The sequence below is a fragment of the Phyllostomus hastatus genome, unplaced genomic scaffold (genome assembly GCF_019186645.2).
Source record: "Phyllostomus hastatus isolate PE091 unplaced genomic scaffold, TTU_PhHast_1.1 phas_scaffold_385, whole genome shotgun sequence".
Lineage (NCBI taxonomy): Eukaryota > Metazoa > Chordata > Mammalia > Chiroptera > Phyllostomidae > Phyllostomus > Phyllostomus hastatus.
In genome coordinates this window covers 134,331-154,098 of record NW_025334026.1, presented here as the reverse complement: position 1 = coordinate 154,098, position 19,768 = coordinate 134,331, and the positions used below count along the sequence as shown (strand labels likewise).

At 47.8% G+C, this 19,768-nt stretch overlaps 1 protein-coding gene across 1 annotated transcript in view; it reads left to right on the top strand.

Moving 5' to 3' along the window:
- The first annotated feature begins 1,159 nt into the window (after positions 1–1,159).
- The window catches only part of TVP23A (trans-golgi network vesicle protein 23 homolog A), a 24,711-nt gene continuing 6,102 nt past the window's right edge, over positions 1,160–19,768 (top strand). Inside the window, exons 1-2 of the mRNA XM_045819610.1 lie at positions 1,160–1,308; positions 1,573–1,652. Coding sequence (XP_045675566.1) covers positions 1,300–1,308; positions 1,573–1,652 — 89 coding nt within the window. The 5' untranslated portion in view covers positions 1,160–1,299. The remainder of the gene's footprint in view (positions 1,309–1,572; positions 1,653–19,768) is intronic.

The window sequence follows — 19,768 nt, the reverse complement described above, 5'->3', positions numbered from 1 at the left end:
ACAAGTTCAAAGGGTGATCCAGGGGCCAGCAGCCTCAGCATCACCTGAGAGCTTGTTAGAGCTGCAGCATCTGGGCCCCAGCCAGACCCTTTGGCCCCTAAAGATGACATTCTGTCCCCAGAAGAAAGCACCCTCCCTCCACACATACCTGGCAGGTCTTTTGTGGGGTCAGTTTAGGGAATGAAGAGACAACCCATGCAGGGATCAGAACTTAGTAGGCAGCTCTGCTTCCTCCTACTCTTCCTGGGCACATCCCAGGGCAATCTCCCCTGCGGGGGGTCCGCGGTGGTTGTATATGTCAGAAGCTTGTGGACAAGAAACCCTTCTCTGGGTCACTGGGGATGGGGGACAGCCCCCTATTGCCTGTGGCAGGAGGGCAAAAGGCAGGACTAGGGATCTTGGCATCTGGGACCCTGGCCCTGGGTGGGAGGTCAGGAGAGGGGGAGGGCAGAAGGAAGGGGAAGTGACCTTGTCCTGGGCCAGGAAAGATCTTCAGGTGGCAAGCCTTTTCTGGGAGATACCTGGAAGGACTTTACATCCAGGAACACTGCTATTACCACCAATAATAGTTACTTTGTGCTCAGTATGTGTCTGGCACCCGGACGCATGCAGCTGTCACCATGGTCAGAGAATGATTCCCAAACTGTGGCTACAGCAGAGTCACCTGTTAAAAGGCAGATTCCAGGGCCTTCCTTACCCCAGACTTCTGACCCTCCAGGGTCAGGCCTGGAAATCTGCGTTTAGTAAGGGCCCTGGGAAATTCTTGGGTTCAGAGACTTTTGGGAAACACCGACCTTCTCCAAACCCTGAATGAGGCTGTTCAACACTGACATTCATTCGTTCATTCGTTCTTTCGCTAGGTCATTCTGCATTTATGGAACATCACCTCGTTCATTGATCCGCCCCCTGTGTTGCTCCCAGGATCACAGTTCAAGGTCCCCAAGTGCCCCTCTGAGTCCGAATCGTCCTCTCCCTGACACCGCTCCTCCTACGCTATCTCTGCACTCTGAGATCCCGCTTTTTCTCTCCTCGGTCCTGGCCCCCAGAGTCCTAGGGCCCTGAGACCCTTCATGCCCCGCCCCCTCCAGGGCCCTGGCACCCACCTCCCCACCCCGCGACTGCGCTCTGGGCCTGGTGCGCCCCGCCCCCACAGGAGACGTGCGCGGAGGCCGCCCTGCGGGCTGCAGGCTCTGACCCCGCCAGGTCTGCAGCCGGCAGCTCTGGGGCGTCCCAACCCCTTCGCTGCGAGAGGTGGAGCCAGAGCGTGAGGTCTGGGCTCCAGGTGGGCCCAAAGGGAGGATGAAGCAGGTAGGGCCGCGGGGATGCTGTGCGTGGAAGGATGTTGGTGAGGATAGGAGGAGCCTAGTGGAGCGCTAGGAGAAACCGGGAGGAGGAGGGATAGGCGAGTCCAAGTCCGGGGCCTGGGCCTGGGCTGGACTCCAGATGGGCCTGAGGGTGGAGAAGGCCTGGAATCACAGACACAGGGGAGGGGCCCTGCCTCCAGGGAGGGTGGGGGTGGAGCTGTGCTCTGCCGGCAGGTCTGCAATTCACCTTTGGTGTCCCCACTCCCAGGCCCTGGTGGACGATACTGAGGATGTGTCCTTGGACTTCGGCAACGAGGAGGAGCTCGCCTTTCGGAAAGCCAAGATCAGGTATGTTTGGACTGGCTTTGGGCAAGCATCCCCTAAAGCTGCAAATTCATTCATTTACGTTCATTCACTCACTCACTCACTCATTTATTCATTCACAATGTATTGAGCACCTAGTGTGTGACAGGCATCGGCTATCGACACACCTTGGACCGAATCAGACAAAGTCCCTCCCTTCCTGGATCCTGCAGTCTGGCGGATGGGGGAGGGAAGGAGAATACACTGAATAGGCAAGCAAAGATGTTAAGATAATTACTGCCTGTGAGAAGAGTTGGGAGAAAATCTACAGGGTGATGAAAGGGAAAGTAACAGGGCAAGGCCACTTGCCTTAGCGCAGTCAGGGAGGGCATCTCTGAAGAGGTGACATTTGAGCTGAGACCTGAATGATGAGAAGCAGCCAGTCTTGGGACACCTGGGAGGAAGTGTTCTGTGTGGAAGGAACAGCAGGTGCAAAGATCCTAAGACTCTGCTGGAAGGTCAGAGAAAAGCCTCTATGTCTGGAGGATGGCGGGAGAGGATAAAGGGGTTGGCAGGGGGCTGGAGAGGTGGGCAGGAGCTTGAATTTTTAGTTTAATCCCTGCTCCAGTCCTAGCCAGACAGACGTAGTGTCCTAGGTCAAATCACTTGCCTGCCTGAGACCTTCAGCATCACAGAAAATGGCAGGAATAAGGTGTGTAAAATAAACGAGATTGCTGATGACCCAGACAGCCACTACATCTAGAAACGCATAGCTCAGCCACACTCACCCTCCTGTTTCTGCCCTATCGCTCCTTCCAGCCATCGGAGCCAGCAGGCTTGGGGGCCTGGCAGCTACATGGCATTTCTTTTAAATCCTCTGATCCAAACCCAATAGTGGAATAGGACAGTATTAGTTTTCTAGGGCCACTGTAACTATCCTAAACTTGTTGACTTAAAATAACAAATATATTCTCTCACGATTCTGGAGGTCAGAGGTCCAAAATCAATTTCATTAGGCTGAAACCAAGGTGTGTCGGCAGGGCCACACTCCCTCTGGAGCCTCTAGGGGGAAATCTGCCCTTCATCTTTTCCAGATTCTGGCAGCTGCTGGCTTGGGGTCCCTTCCTCCACCCTCAAGGCCATCGGTGTGGCATCTTCCAATCTCTCTCTGCTCCATTCTCACGTTGCCTTTTTTCCTCTCTGTGTCAAATCTCCCTCTGCCTTCCTCTTAGAGTGTTACTTGTGGTTACACTTAAGGCCCAGCAGTTTGATCTGGGATAACCTTCCCATCTCAAGATCCTTAATCACATCAGCAAAGCTCCTTTCTCTGTATGTGGTAACACTCACAGGTTTCTGCGTATTTGGTGCGGGGACACTATTCAGTCTACTTCAGTGATCAGTGATTGTCTAAGGAAAAACACTGTAAAAGGACTGGGATCCTGGGGAAAGAATCTTACACAGTATCTAAACTCATTGTATGTTCAGTCTTGATTGAGCACCTCCTGTCTGCCCAGCTCTGGGATGGTGGCTGGGGATATGTGGTGTAAGGACACACCCCCTGCCTTTGTGGAGTTGTCCAGTGCAGAGCAGAGATGGTTAACCTCGACACTGCTGACGTTCTGGGCCAGGTACTTCTCACTATGGGGGTTGTCCTGTGCATTGTAGGATGTTTAGCAGTATCCCTGGCCTGTACTCACCAGATGCCAGTAGTACCCCACCCATGATGTCTCCAGACACTGCCAAATGTCCCTAGGAGGCAAACTTGCCCCCAGTTGAAAACCACTGGTGTGGGGGTACAGGGTGTAGGTGTGCCCATGACTGTGGTGACTCAGTGTTTCCATGCTTGGGCATCGTGTTCCTGGGCAGGGGAAGGAGTGACAGCTGAGCTGAGACCTGCAGGGCGGGTACAAATTAGCTAAGCAGGGAAGGAGTGAGGGTGTCCGATGCAAAGGCTTAGAAGTAAGATGAGTTTAGGGAGTTGAGAGTGTGGTTCACTAGGGACTAGTCTGGACAGAGCCTGGGGCCGCACCCTGAAGGGCTTATAAGTGAAGTTGTGGAGGTGCGATGTCCACTAGAACTTCCTATGAGGATGGGAATATACTATCTGTGTTGTCTAATACGGTGTCCACCAGCCACACATGGCTGCTGAGCCCTTGATATGTGGCTAGTGTGACCAAGGAACAAAAATTTGGACATCTAATTTTAATTTAAATAACCACATATGGCTGCCATATTGGACAGTGCAGTCCTAGAGCTGGGATTTGTTCAGGGCAGTGGCATCCGAACCTTACGTAGCTCTGACTGAAGAGGATACCTACACACAGGGTGGCAACACAGCATCTTCGTCTCATTGGGACACACAGCCACATCCCCCACACATACGAGTATTCCTGTTGCCCTGTCTCCTACACGGGCCATGTTGGGCTCCCAGAGGCAAAAGCAAGTGTTGTGATGCACTCTGCCCAGAAGCCTAGAAGTTTCAGCCTCTTATTTCCTGCAAACTTTCTATGATTCTGTTCACCAAGATCCACGGCCTGCTTGCCAGCTCACATTTCCCCAACCGAGGGGCTGTTCCACCCAGGTCACTCCCAGGCAAGTCTGATGTTAACCCTTTATTGACAGTGTCCTTGAACAAGTCAGGATGCCTTCCCGATCCTCCATGCTCTCATTTGTAAAATGGGGAAGATGTTAGTTCCATCACAGGGCTGCGTGTAGAGGAGTAAATCAAGTGACAAACGTATGTAACAAAGGCTAGTGGGACCCCGGTAACTCATGCAGGTAACTTCACAACTGCTAGCTGTCTTCTGACCCCAAGTGGGGCTTCTGTGTCCTCTCTGTGGCAGGACTGGGGCAGAGGCAGGTCCTCAGCTGGACCAGGATGTTGCATTGGGGTTGTCGTTGGAGCTGGAGACTGTCCCTCCGGTGAAAAGTTATGTTTATGCTTTCAAGGCACTGTCTCCACAAAATTCATTTGGACCCAAACGTCATGGGTTTCAGTGGATTCTGGCCCAAAGTAGGATGGTCTTGTCTTGCCTCAGACGAATTTCTTGGACCTGGTTTGGGTCTCTGTTGTCAGGGCTGGTTTGTCTGCAAGGTTTGGTCAGTGTTGGTCCTCATTCAGCCCAGGGGGTATCGGATGAGAAGACGCCGCAGGGAGTCACATGTTAGTGGGGACCAGGCCCCAAGGCAAAAACTACATGAAATCAAAACTTCCCTTGCAAATCTCTAGCTACCCTGTCAAGTAGAACAACATTTTATCTTTCAAGTAGTCTTTCACTGTCCATTCATCTTCCCATGTTGGATACAAAAGCTGTTCCTCAAAGTGAGCTGCAAATGAATTTCTTGGCTGTGTTTTAGGGGAAGTTATAGTGAATGAAAATAATAGCAAACACTTCCGTAGTACTTACTATATGCAGGCACTATTCTAGATGTTTCACTTATAATAATTCATTTAATCTGTATTACAAAACTGTGAGGTTGACACTGATTTTTATCAGTTTCAAGATTAAAGGAATTGAGGAAAAGAGTTGAGTGACTTGCAGAACATTGCACAGCTTTTGAGTGGCAGGGTGGGGAGTTTTGCACTGGGGCCTGCATCTTGCATTACACTGAGTGCAGTCAGGTAGGCAGCCCTCAGGGATGAGCTCTGCCATGGGAGCAGCGGTTCCAGGGCTTCAGTCTGCCAGCCCCTGCTACCTAGAGCAGGCTTTCTCAGCCTCTGCACTGTTGACATTTGGGGCTGGATAATTCTCTGCTGTGGGAGCTGTCCCATGCACTGTAGGACTTTAGTGACATCCCTGGTCTCTGCCCACTAGATGCCAGTAGCAGTGCTCCCCCTGTTTCCCGAGGTGTGACTACAGATGTTGCCAGATGTCTCCTAGGAGCAAAGTTCCAGGTTGAGATACCTGCCTTCAATTATTCTCTGGCTCTCTGGGGTGTGGATTTGGAAAAGTTAAATTTGCATTTGAAGGAGCTCAGAGCATTCCTGACACCTCTGTGTTTGACACTGACCTGAGGGAAGCTGGTTGGGTGGGGGGCAAGGGAGAAGGGGCACAGGCCATGGCATAGGCATCGCTTTGGTGGCTGCACATTATTCTGAGAAATCAACACAAGCACATCTCTAATTGCCTCCCCTCCACACATGCAGACACACACACACACACACACACACACACACACAAGCAGACACACAGACCCAGACAGAGACACACATGGGGACACACACAGACACACAGACACACATAGAGACACACATGCAGACATCATGCTCCAACACACTGAAGAGAAGGAGAATTTTAGTTTTCTTTGTTGTTATTCCAGGAGGTCTGTTTGTGCCAGTAAGCGAGGACCCTGTGCCCTCTGGGGTCCCCTTGTCCCCAGTGACTTTGGGGAACAAGTCACCCAGCCTCCTTCCACTCAAATATCTATTTAAAAAATGTAGAAATGTAACACATAAGCAGGTCTCACCAACATTGAGGAAGGTCCATGATTACCAAGGAAAATAACCCACAGAATCAGGGAACTAGACCAATTTCGGTTCTCTTTGATTAGGGCACGGAATTACATATTTTGAAATTAACTCCTTACATCTACAGTCACTTAACTTCCTCTTATTTATATTTTTTGTTAACATGAAATTGATTGCGTAAGGCATCCCAACTTACTGAAGGGAGATTTCTGCTGAACTGTGATACACACAGTTCAAGGAAGTTGGTGACAGGAAGGGGATGGCGGTCAGGATCCTTGATGTTTGATGCTGGACAGCTTGACTGCACAGACCTGGAGGAGTTAACACGTTGATTTGTTCTAGGGTTGATGCTTCTGACGTGTGGGGCTGGGCACCCTTTGTTCCGAGGGCCGTCCTGTGCTCTGTGGGGTGTTGGGCAGCATCCCTGGCCCCGGCCCAGTAGGTGTGAGTGGTGGCCCCCGAGTCGTGACAACCAGCGTGCTTGCAGACATTGCTGGGGAAGCTCCACATCAGCTCCCTTTTGAGAACCACTGGTTTATTCTTTGGTCCACTCATTTATTCATTAAGTCAGCAAAAATGTTCAAGGAACTATGTGTGCCAGACACTGTTCCAGGGGACACAGAGGTCCCTGCCCTCCTGGATCTGGCATTTTAATTAGGGGGAAGACAGTGATCATGTAAGCAAATATCTAAACGAAGTAACATCAGAGGGTGGTAAGGGCCACACAGGGGAATGTGAGAAAAGGGGGCCCAGGGCCAGGGGCCTTCTTTAGATCATGGAGGGCTCCGAGGAGGCCTGAGGAGGTGCATTTGGACTGAGACCCAAATGCGAAGGAGGAGCCAGGCGTGGGAGTCCCGGCAGAGGACACGGCAAGTGCAAAGGCCCTACAGATCGTTGGAACCAGGCCAGGGTGCAGACAGTGGGGGAGTGGGAAGAAGAGACAAAGAGATTTGTTAGGGAAAAGGATGTGGAAGGCTCTGAAGACTCCAGTGGGGAATTTGGAACTTTGCTTTTGACAGGCAATCTTTGTAGATGAGCAGGGGATGTATATGATCTGGGTGACACTTGAGAAAGCTGCCCACGACCACTGTGTGGCCTGTAGGGCAAGAAAGGAGGCAGTGAGGGCTATCAGGAGGCCAAGGAAGGGTGAAAGATGCTGGTGGCCCACACTGGCCGGATGCCAGGGATGCACATGGGAACTTGGTTCACACTGACCTTTGTCCGAGTTCTGCCCGCTGTAGGTCTGGGACTGCAGAGACTGGAGCTAGATGGTGGAAGGCAGGGGCTCCTGGGTGCAGGTCTCGGGATCTGCATTCCCAGGAGATCCTAACTTCAGCAGCATCCCCAGGGACCTCCAACAAAGGAAGGCCCAAAACTTCAGGCTCTCTCTCTGGAAGATGCTGACTCGGTGGGTGTGGAGATGACTGTGGAAGGTTCCTGCTGTGTGATTCTGCCGTGTTCCCTCGGACTTGGAATATTTTTCTAGTCGTTCTGTTCTGGATATGTAAGGAATGCGCACGCTAGTGTGTGTGTGTTTCACTTTCATTGGGGTGGGAGCAGGTGCTGACACAAGGCCAGATATTCTGGCAACTCATGCCAATAACATTTAGCAAATGCAAACTTAATAAATACAAGCTGGGATCCAAGGGGGAAAGCCCCAGGGCTAACCCTTTGCCAGGTCCAAGGAAATGCTCACAGGGGCTCAGCCTTGGGTGTTCCAAGGTCAATGACTCACCCCTCACTCATCACAAGAGTAAGGAGGCTTCCAGAATGACTCAGAAACAGCCACAAATGTGAATGGATCCTCACATTTTTTCTGCATGTCAATACAGATGTTTCTCTCGGCTGAATTTTAAAATACTTCAGAATAGAAATTGCAAAAAGACAGTCAGATGACTGACTGCAAGCCTCAGATATACTCTGTTAGTCCAGGCATTTTAAAAATTTTATTTCTTTTTAGAGAAAGGGGAAGGGAGGGGGAGAGAATGGGAGAGAAAGATCCATGTGCGAGAGAAACACCAATCAGTCTTCTCTCACATGCCCCCACAACCAGGGACTGGACCTACAACCCAGGCATGACCGGGAATCAAACCGGCAACCTTTCAGTTTGCAAGACGATGGCCATCCCACTGAGCCATACCAGTCAGGGCCCAGGGAGGCATTTGAAATATATGTGAATTTAAATCTAAAAATTGGAATGTGTCACATTATAAATGTGATTCACCACAGAGACAGAAGGCAGACTGGTGGTTGCCAGGAGCTGTGGGGAGGGAAAAACAGGGAGACACTGCCAGGTGGGTATGGGGTTTTACTCTGCACTGCGTTTTGGAACGGCATTGGGAAGTGCTGAATGCCACTGAATTGTTCACTTTAAAATGGTTCATTGTATGTGATGTGAATTTCACCTCCATAGATTTTTTTGTTGTTTTACTTTTATTTTTTAACCTTTCTTTTTTTTTAAGTAGTTTTGGGTTTGCAGCAAAATTAAGGGGAAGGTACAGAGATTTCCCATATACCTTCCTGCCCCCTCCAACACATGGTCTCCCCATTGTCATCCCCCGAAGGTGAAACATTTGCTACAGTTGAAAAACCTACACTGACATGTCGTAATCATCCAAAATCCATAGTTTACACTAAGGTTCACTCTTGGTGTTGTATGTTCCTTGACTTTGGACAATAAAGTGATTGCACCCACCGTTACAGTGTCAAATAGACATTTTCCTGCCCCTCAGATCCCCTGTGCCCTGCCCATTCACTCTCTCCTTGCTTCCCAGCCCCTGGCAACCACTGATTCACTGTCTCCATACTTTTGCCTTTTCTAGAATGTTATGTATTTGGAATGATATCGTATGTAGTCTTTTCAGATTGGCTTCTTTCACTTAGTAGCATGCAATTAAATCATTTTTTAAGAAATCTGGATTGCAGACTTTTTTTGAGAAGCTGCTTGAGTTGGAAGGGTGAGCTCAGTTTTACTGTGGCACCTCCCCCTCCTGGGTGAGCCCCACAGCCCTCACCCACCCTGTTGACTCATTTACCAGCCCAACTTGGCCCTGTAAGCACCTGAGTTTGCAGGCCCCCCGCCTCCACCTCTTAAAACAGTAAGGAGCAAATACTACTCCTTTGAGCATTTCTACACTTTCTAAGGGTGCGAGAGGGTTTGAGTTGGAATTCCTCTCTAATGCTGTGCTTTTCTGCCCAAACCTCTGGAAGCTGCTGCCAGGTGACGGAGGGGCCTGTGGGGTGGGGGGCAGCCTCAGAGGTTAGGCTGGGCGTGGCCATCCGTGCCTGTCTACCCTGACCCCCATGTTCCTGCTCATTCCCCAGCCTTTGTATACACCTTGTCTCTGCTGCCTAAATTTGTCCCTTAGATATTAAAATATTTTTTAAAATTCATGTTTTTAATTGAAATATAATTTACATACCATAAAATGCACCCCTTTGAAGTAAAGGAACTTCACCTCGGTGATTTTCACTTAGCTGATTCAACCACCATCACTACCTAATTCCTGGACCTTTTAGTCACTGCCCCCGCCCCCCCGCCCCCCAGAGAAACTCCATATCCTTTAGATCTGAACTCTTGTGCAGCTAAGAAGCAACCCCCCCGTCTGAGCCAGGTGCCTCTTCTCTCCGCACCCACAGCCCCGCGTCTACCCCAGGCCTGATGACTAATTTGTGTCCACATCTTGGGTTTCTTACAATGTCAGTAAATAACTGAGAACCTCATAGATGCCCTGCCCAATTCCCATGCTGAAGGCTTGGCGGCTGAAGCAACCAGCATGGACAGCTGGTGGGACCCTGCTCCGCTGTTTGTTCTGTGTAGTCAGTGGCCACGCCGTGACAGTTGTTGGAAATTCTGATCATGATTCTTCCTACACTATTAATGACACTTTTCCCACTGAGTTGAAATTGCCCCTGGGCTTCTCTGCCCCCCACCCCACCGCCTCCAACAACCAGACACTAGGGGTGTCCCCGAGGGCAGGGCCGGGTCCATCTTGTTCACTGCACTTGGCCCAGATCCAGCATGGTGCTGGGTAAATAGTATAGGTGCTTAGTTAAAATCACATATTTCTTAAATAACTTTGAAAATCACTTTAAGTCATTTATGTGTTGATAACAAATTTAGTTCTATGTCCTTAAACAATGTAACTACAGTTTCCATTTCAGTACTGGTTACTTTGAGTACCAGATTCATTTGCCAACAATAAATACACATGCATGGCAATTACAAAACTCTGCCTTCAGTGTGATGGAGTTTTGGAAGTTGGACAATGATATTTTGAATCAATGTCCTTGTAAGGACTTAGAAAAAAACCTTTCTACTTTGAAATAATTTCAGACTTACCAGAAAATAGCAAGAATAGTACAAAGAACTGACACACCAATGGTTAACAACTTCTCGTGTGTGCATGCATGTGTGTGTGTGTGTGTGTGTGTGTGTGTGTGTGTGTGTGTGTTTTCAGAAGTGTTGGAGGGTAAGTTGCACATCCCATGCTCCCTCACCCCTAAACAGTTCAGTGAGTGCTGTAAGAATAGCACATTTTCTCACATAAGCGGAATGCAATGACCCAGGCTGAGAAACTTGTCTATGGCCCATGTCCCAGTGCCCTTTTTACCCCCATTCAGGGTCCAGTCCAGGCTTCCCATGGCATTTAGTCATTCTGGAACAATTCTTGGCCTTTCTTCATCCTTCATGACATGAACAGTTCTGGAGAGTAGAGGCCACTTATTTTGACCCATGTGCCTGAATTTGGGTCTGTCTGGTGTTTCTCATGATTAGATCCAGGTTATAAGTTTGGGCTGAAACGATATAGAAATGATGTTCTGTTCTAAAAGAACATCTGTTTTCAAGCTGTGTCACTACTAAAGGTAGCCCGGAAGTGGCACTTCTTTTTGCCTTGCACCACCTCTTATCTGTATCTCAGGCCCCGGATTTTGGTCTTTGATTCTCTTCACCACCCAAAGAACCCAAGGCTCCTTAGAGAAGAGTCAGTTCCAAGTTCAGCTGGATTTGGAACATCCGTTTGTTACCAGAAAGCACACATATTTTTTCTAAACATCACAGACTATTATAAGGGATGAAGACAGCATGGGGCCCCCACAGGTCAGGCTGTGGTACTGATCAGTATTTGCTGAATGAATGAATATGATTTCATTTGGTTCTCCCATTAAATAGTCTGTATATTGAGCTTTTTGTTTCTAAGATGATATTGTTTTAAAGTGCACTGGTTTGGTTATAGCCTTTGAGGGTAGAAAATAAATACCATATTAATATTTTCAATGATTAGTGGGTGTATCCTGATTCCAAAAACATTAAAATGTAAAATTTAAAAAATTCAGTCCTGGATGGTGTGGCTCAGTGGATTGAGCACCGGCCTGCAAACCAAAGGGTCTCCAGTTTGATTCCCAGTCAGGGCACAAGGCTGGGCTGTGGGCCAGGTCCCCACAGGGGACCATGACAGAGGCAACCACACATTGATGTTTCTCTCCCTCCCTTTCTCCTTCTCTTCCCTTCTCTCTGAAGAGTAAATAAATAAAATATTTAAAAAAAATCAAGTTAAGCCCTGGCCAGCATGGCTTAGTTGGTTGGAGTGTCATCCCAAACACCCAAATGTTGTGAGTTTGATTCCCAGTCAGTGCACACACGTAGGCTGTGGGTTTGATCCCTGGTCCAGGTATTGTACACACCTAGGAGTGTACAGGAGACAACCAATCAATGTTTCTCTCTCTCCTTCCCTCTATTTCTAAAAGCAATGAAAAAAATGTCCTTGGGTGAGTATAAAAAACTTGCAAGTTTAGACAGGATTCTCTTTATTTTTCAGATGAGGAAACTGAAGTTCCCAAGAGCCAAGTAACAGACCCAAGCTCGCGCAAGAGCTAATATTTGATGCCTTCAAATCCTGCCCATTTTCTAGAAGAATCTAGTAGCTCTTCTGAAACAAAAGCACGTAAATGGCTAAATTCTACTTTCTACTTCCAGTGTGGGCGGGGGAGACACCCTACTTAGAGCAAGGGTGGAAACAAATAAGAATCCAGGTCCCTTACCTTCTTCAACCTCTCCAAGGTGCCACCTGCTCTGAACACCTTCCTGCTGGCTGACTTCCTCGCCAGCCTTCTGGAAAGTCAGTCCTTGGCCTCTTGGCCTTTTTTCTTTCCCTCAGTTAGTAACTCCTAGTCTCCTCTGTAAAAGGGGTGAGCGCTCCCCACAACCTCCAGCTGTTTTTAAGTAAGTCTGGGACTGTTCATTTTACACCCTGATTCTTAGAGGAACCTGATCTCTTTGTCCTTCCTGCCTTTGAGAACCATCTGACAAAATATAACATGGATTATACAGAGTTAAAACTCCGCAACGCTGGAGCCTGTATTATCAGTTAGTTATTGCTGTATAACAAATTACTGCCAAACTTAGCAGCTTCAGACAAAAAATATTTGTTACCTCACACTGTGCCTGAAGGTCAGAATCTGGGAGCAGCTGCACTGAGTTATTCTACTGTGTTCTTCCATCAGGAGCTCCTAATGCCTGTTCGCTCTCAGCTGCTACTCTGTAACATCAGGGCTGCATCACGGTGGCATTCCAATTCTATCATTCTGTCTTCATTCATGAGCCAAAGAAATCTAGAAAGAGAAATGCTCCCTCTTCAAAAAATAGCCATTGCAAGATATGGTAAATAGATACTTGTTCTAACCCTTCTTTTTTGTTGTGGTTTTTTTTTGTTCGTTTGTTTTCAAGTAATGAGATCATTCCCCAGCATCCTCCACAGGTGACCACTGAGAGTTTAAGTATTACATGACTCATGGATTAAAACATAACAGGTCTATCCAGGAAAAGTCAAGCCATTGTTAATATAATGAGAACAGTTTGCTCAACATCGATGTAACTTGGCAGCCATGGAGGGTGGACTGGAATGCATATGGGTGAACAATGATGACTTCACTGTACTAGTCAGTGGGGGCAGTGTACTATGTGGCTGTTGCATTCAAAATGATTGAGCAAATTTTGTGTGAAGCTTGAACATTTCTCTGTGGAAACTATTTGGATGATTCAGAAGACCACAGCTATATGCAACTGGTGATTGGTGGCTTCATCATGACAACGCACCTGCTCACACATCATGTCTGGTGCAGAGTTTTTTTGTGAAACATCAAATTACCCAGGTGACTTAGCCCCGCTACAGCCCAGATTTTGCCCCCTGCAAAACCCTGGGGCAGTTCACTTCACCTCTCCCAGCATCCACACCCTCATCTGTAGAATGGCTTTCTGCCCCCTTCTTACCTCACTTACTTTCTTTGGGTTCCTTTGTCCCAAGGCAGGTGTTATGGGTTAACTTGTATCCTCCCCCCAAAAGATATGTCAAAGTCCTATCCCCCCAGTATCTTCAAATGTGACATTCAGAATAGGGTCTTTGCAGATGTAATTAGTTAAGGTGAGGTCATACTGGAGTTGGGTGGACCCCTAATCCGTTATGACCAGAGTCCCTATAAAAAGACAGCCATGTGAAGACGGACATGTGGGGAAGGCCTTTTGACAGTGGAGGCAGAGATCGGAATGATGCGGCTCCGAGCCATGGAATGCCCAGGTGCCAACTGTCCTCAGAAGCCAGGAGAGAGGCCTGGGACAGACTGCCCCTCAAAGCCCTCAGAAGGAACCAACCCTACATACACGTGATTTTGGACTTCTGGCCTCCAGATGGTGAGAGAGACATTGTTTTAAGTCACCCAGTTTGTGGTGCTTTGTTACTGCTGCCCTGGGAAACTCATACAGCGTGTTTCCTCTATTCCCTGCCAGTCTCTGGACCAGAAGCCCTGGCATCTCTTGTGTGCTCATTAAAATGCAGATTCCAAGACCCCCCACGCCCAGACCTCCTGAATCAGAAGCTTCATTTTAGGAAGAAACCAGCTGATTCCTATGTGGAGGACTGCCTCATACAAAAGGAAGTTAGTGGTATGATCACGCCCCACTAATTAGCTGGCATTGATTGAACACTTGCTGCCCACCAGGCAGTAACCTAAGCCCCTTACATGCATTGTTATTCTCATGCAGTCTTCCCAGCAACCACATGCGGTCGGTACTGTCCCCAGGGAGCACGGCCACACAGGCACACCCTGCACTACTCCAGGGAACGGGACCGTGACTGAATGGCGCCTCCTGGCGTTGTGCATTGCAGCACCTCTGACTCCTATCCCGTTCACAGATGAAGAAACTGGGCACACGCTTGTGGTTAAGTCACTTGCCCAAGGTCACGCAGGCCCTCCATGACACCCTCCCACACACCTCACCCTGCTCTGCTGCCTTCTTTCTAAAGGAGAGCCAGTGAAGGCGGTGTCCCTTGTTCCCCCACTTCTTTCCTCCCTCTTTCACAACAAGGTAAACTACACATAATGTAAAACTGACCATTTTAACCTTAATAAAGTGAACAATTCAATGGCATTTAGTACATTCCCAGTGTTGTGCCACCATTACCACCATTCAGTTCCAGAACGTTTTCATCATCCCAGAGAGAAGCCCGTGGCCATTAAGTCAGTTTCCACTCCCCCTCCCATCCCGCCAGCCCCTGGCAACCACAAATCTGCTTTCTGTCTCGATGGATTCTGGATATTTCGTGTGAATGGGATTGTACAAGATGTGACCCTTTGTGTCTGGCTTCTTTCACTTAGCAGAATGTTTTCGAGCTTCCGTCATGTTGTACAACAGCATGTATTCCTTCCTTTTTATAATTTTAAAAATTGTGGTGAATTATGCATAGCATAAAATTTCCCATTTGAACCATTTTCAAGTGTGCTTGTGGTGGCACTAAGCACATTCACACTGTTGTGTAACCATCACCACCGTCCATCTCCAGAACTTTTTTGTTCAACACAAACTGAAACACAGTATTACTTTCAGTAGTAACTCCCCATTCCCTCCTCCCCCCAGCCCCTGGCAGCCCCTATTCCACTTCCTGTCTCTATAAATGTGCCTATTCTAGGTACCTAAATGGAGTCGTACAATGGCTGTGCTTTGAGTCTGGCTTCTTTTACTTACCCTAATGTTGTCAAGGTTCACCCACTTTATAGCAGGTATCAGAGCTTCATTCCTTTGTATGGCTGAATAATATTCCATTGTATGGATAGGCTACCTTTTTGTTCATCCACTCATCTCTTGATGGACAATTGGGGTATTTCTATCTTTTGGTAAATGGTGCTACTCTGAACATGTACTCAAAAGCAAGTTTTTGTTTGAGTCCTGCTTTTAGCTCTTTAGTGCTCCCTTTTTTCTTTCTTGCTTGCTTTAAAAAAAAAAAAACTCTGGGTCTTTAGCTAAGGAATGTGATCCATGATTCCAGCAGTAGCAGCAGGAGAGTGTGGGCTGGATGGGAATTGCTGGGTGCTCCAGGCCGAGAGGTAAGGATTTCCACACAGGGCCCAGCCTCTTGTCCCTGGGGGTTCACTTTCATTTTGCAGGCTGAGCATATCCAGCTTCTAAGGTTGGGATGTCTCTTTAAAAAGAAATAAAGAACAAACAAGAGGGAAAGCATTGGTAACCAGAGGGAAGTGTGTTCTTTTATTCACTTCCACATGCAGACCTCTGTTGTGCTGACTTTTGAATCAGAGCTGTGAGCACTTAGCAGTCAGCATCTACTTACACATCCCCACAGTCCGAAAACCTGCGGGTCCCAGGCTCAGATGTGGGGGGAGGAGGAGGAGATGCTGTTGTTTGAAGCAAGAAGCCAGAGCCTGAAGGACCATGGTGTAACATTGTGTCTGGAGCATTCTGGAGAATGAAAGTTAAGATTCCACGCAGACGCTTCAACCCCTGTGTTAGCTGGTCCCCATGTGATTTCTGAAGGGCTTCTAGAGGTCTCCTTTTTTAGGCATGGAACCCTTAAGTGCCTTCCTGCTTTGTTCCTGGAGCTGAGTTTATCTGGAAAATGGAACAGAGGACAGCTCAATTGTAATGAGCACACAGGTCACCTAGGGCCTTGTTAAAACGAAGATCCTGCATTCCAAACAAGCTCCAGGGCATGTGGGGAGCTCACAGATGGAGATCTGGCTGGCGGGGGCAGGCAGGCAGATGCCATCCTAGCTGAAGGTCCCCTCCCTCGCACATCCTCACGGGGGCATACTGACTGATGTTAGCAGAAGAGCCACCTGACTCCAAGTGGGTGTCAGGGCTGAAGAAATAAATAGTAGCACCCTAATCATTTTTAACAATGGGGAAAACATTTGACAGATGACACCCAAAAAAGAGCATCGCTGGTCAAGGCTTTTTTTTTACTTTCCCACTTCTCAAAAATCTTGATCGTTAAGGAGTCAAACAAGTACAGTACTATTAGTCACAACCACCCTCTGGTCTGGCGTTGTAGGCATTTTATTTCCTGGTAGCTTCAGACATCTGAGGTAAATGTTCTTGTATTTTACAGATGAGTAAACTGAAGCTCTGAGCAGTGTAGTAGCTTGTCCAGGGTGCCACACAGGATGGATGGGGCTCAAATACGGATCTAAGCTCGCCGGCTTTCACTGTCTGGGTGGGGCCGGGGGTGGAGGCCGGGTAAGCACTTGTGCTCCATATCTTGCTGGCTCTTTCTTTGCAGAGGGACTGGTGAAGAAAAGACCTGCTTTCTGGAATTTGTCTCATGAGTCCAACTGTAATGGCCAATTACTCAGTTGGGGAATTTTAGGTTTGTGTGTGTGTGTGTGTGTGTGTGTTAACCACATCGCCTCCAGAATATCAACCATGGGCTTGGTTTATTCTGAAAGGTGTTTTGCCTCAATGCAAATTGAGGTTTCCTCTGATGATTTCTTTATTTTCTGCTTTTTAATTCAAATTTACATAAAAGTACAGAGAACAATGAACTTGGTGTTCCGTTTGCCCAACTTTAGTGGTGATCAGCGTATGGCCATCCTGTTTCATCGTTGCCCATCCAGTGCCCACCCCTGAATAATCTTGAAGCAAATTCTTGACATCATAGCAGGCGCTTTAAAAAAAAAAGACTTTATTTACTTTTAGAGAGAGGGGGAGGGAGGAAGAAAGAGACGGAGAGAAACATCAATGTGTAGTTACTGCTCTTGTACCCACTCCTGGGGACCTGGCCCACAACCCAGGCATGTGTCCTGACTGGGAATTGAACTGGCGGCCCTTTGGCTTACAGGCGCACACTTAATCCACTGAGCCACACCAGCCAGGGCACAGGTGCTTTTTTTTTTTTTTTTTGTAGTGGCAAAGTAAACCTAGGAGGAAAGCTGCTATCTTTCCTCAGACCCTTGCCTCAGGAAAAAGTCGAAAACTTTCCAGAGTGTCTGAAACATGATGAAGAATTTAAAATAAGATGTTTGATAAGGAATTCAAGCAGGAGACAGTCTTAAAAATCAGAGTACAGTTTTCAAATTGAGTACAGTTTACTCATCTGTTCAACAGTTAAATAGAGGGCAAATTTTAATTCAATCACCGCTGAATTTAGGATTAAATCAACCTTGCCCCTGCTCCCCAAATCAAACCTGCCTTAGAAGCTTGTGGGAAAGAGGACGTGTGAGCCTGTGGGACATTGTCTTCCCCAATTTCAATTTTTGTACTGTCTAGACAGAGCACCCCTGCGCTGACCTGAGTGCATTTTTTTAGAGTGGTTTTAGGTTTATAGAAAAAATGAGCAAAAATACAGTTCCCAGAAGCCCCTCCTCATCCCAATTTCCCCTTACTATTAACCTCTAACATTAGTGTCATAATTTATTGTAATCAATGAACCAATATATTATTATTATTATTATTAGTAACCAAAGTCCATAATTTCTGTCAGGGTTCACTCTTGGTGTTGTACATTCGATAGGTTTTGACATGCCCGAAAAATCCCCTGTGCTCCACCTATTCATCCTCCCCCGCCCCCTGCCCCCCGGCAACCACTGATAACCACTGACCTTTTTACTGTCTGCCTTTTCTAGAATGTCATATCGTTGGAATCATACAGTATGGAGACTTTTCAGACTGGCTTCTTTCACTTAGTCATGTGCATTTAAGGTTCTTCTTCCATGTCTTCTGATGGCTCGATAGCTCATTTCTTTCTAAACTGAATAATATTCTGTTGTTTATCCATTCCACAGTTTATCCATTCGCCTACTGCAGGACATCTTAGCTGCTTCCTAACTTGGGAAATTATGAATAAAGGTGCTATAAACATCTGTGCACAGATATAGATGTTTACTCAACTTATTTGGGTAAATACTGAGGAGTGAATTGGTGGATTGTATCATGTGAAGAATTTTTACGGTGACTTGGAAAGATTTTTCTTTGGTCAGTGGATTCAATCAGAAATTTTTTTTTTCAATTGAGGTGTAGTGCACAGTCAGACAAGTACACTAATCGTAAGCATACAGTTTGGTGGATTTGAATATACGTGTGCACACGAGATCCACATGTCCAGCACCCAGAGAGAGGTTCCTTGTGCACCTTCCCCGTCAGCGCCCCTCACCGTCCCGAGAGAACACAGCCCTGACGTGCAGCAGAATCTGTTGGTTTTGCTAGTCAGGCAACTCCCACACTGCCACTTTGGAAAGCAGATTTTTTTAGGGGGAAAGGGGCTGTTAGCAGCAGTTTTTTCATTTTTGGTTTGTTTTGAATGGAGGCAGATTTCATCACCAAGTTGTTCCTGCTGGTCTGCAGCAGGGGTTAGCACGCTTTCTGGGTAAATATTTTCAGCTTGGCAGGCCAGCGAGTGAGTGAGCATGGCTGTGTTCCCATAAATCTGTATTCACAGAAACAGGAAGTGAGCCTGAAGTGGCCCTTGGGCCAGAGTTGGCAAATCCAATATAGAGCCGTGCTTTTCCTTTGCAAAATTCGTATCTAGGCTCCACTCTAAATCTGGACCCATGTGTCTTGGGACAGTAGTAGCCTGTGCACATTTTATGCCCTCAGGAGCCTTTCTTGCACATTCCAGGCTGAGAACCTTCTGCATTTCCTTCTAAGGAGGAAGATAATAGGTGTCCTGGGGCCCAGAACTATGAAAATGGATTTAAACTTAAGCAAAAGCCCATTGAGACTCTTCCCACCTTGATGACATTTTAAGTTGTCTCATTTCCCCCTTTCACCATCTGTCATTCTTTCCACCACCTCTGCTGGACATAACAGGCTCCTGCCTGGCCAGGTGGAGGGAGTGCTGGCTACCCAGTGGGAAATGGTCAGTGTTCAAGTGGAGGAGTGAAGGATGTTCTTTAGTGAAAGCACTAGGGCTGGGGAAATGTGGAATCTGGAGTCTTGGGGGATCCCTGACATGAAAAGTCTTCCCCTGGGGAGAGAGAAGGAAAGTTGTGGTCAGAGGGGGAATTTTCTAGCGTGGCTCCTCGAGGTGGAGCAGTTTCGAGTGACTCTGAGGGTTGAGATAACAACAGCTGCTCACAATTACGGAGCACGGCCTGTGTCTCAAGCACTTCATATGTGCCAGCTTCACTTGATCTTTCTAGCTTCCTAGGAAATGGCTGCTGTTGGCATTCCGTTGTACAGAAGCAGAGACTGAGGCGTCGTGGGGTTATGCAGCTTAGGGAAAGCCGTAGAGCTACTCAGAGGTTGGAGCCAGGACTGGAACCCTGGCAGTTGAGCACCTCTCAAGAGGCGACCAGGTGGGTGCCTGGGAGGGTGGAGCTGGCAGCCCGTGGCATGGAGATATGAAGGCGACTGGTGCTTGTGTTTGCTCCGCAGCTGTGGAGGTAGCCAGAGAGAATGCTGGGAGGA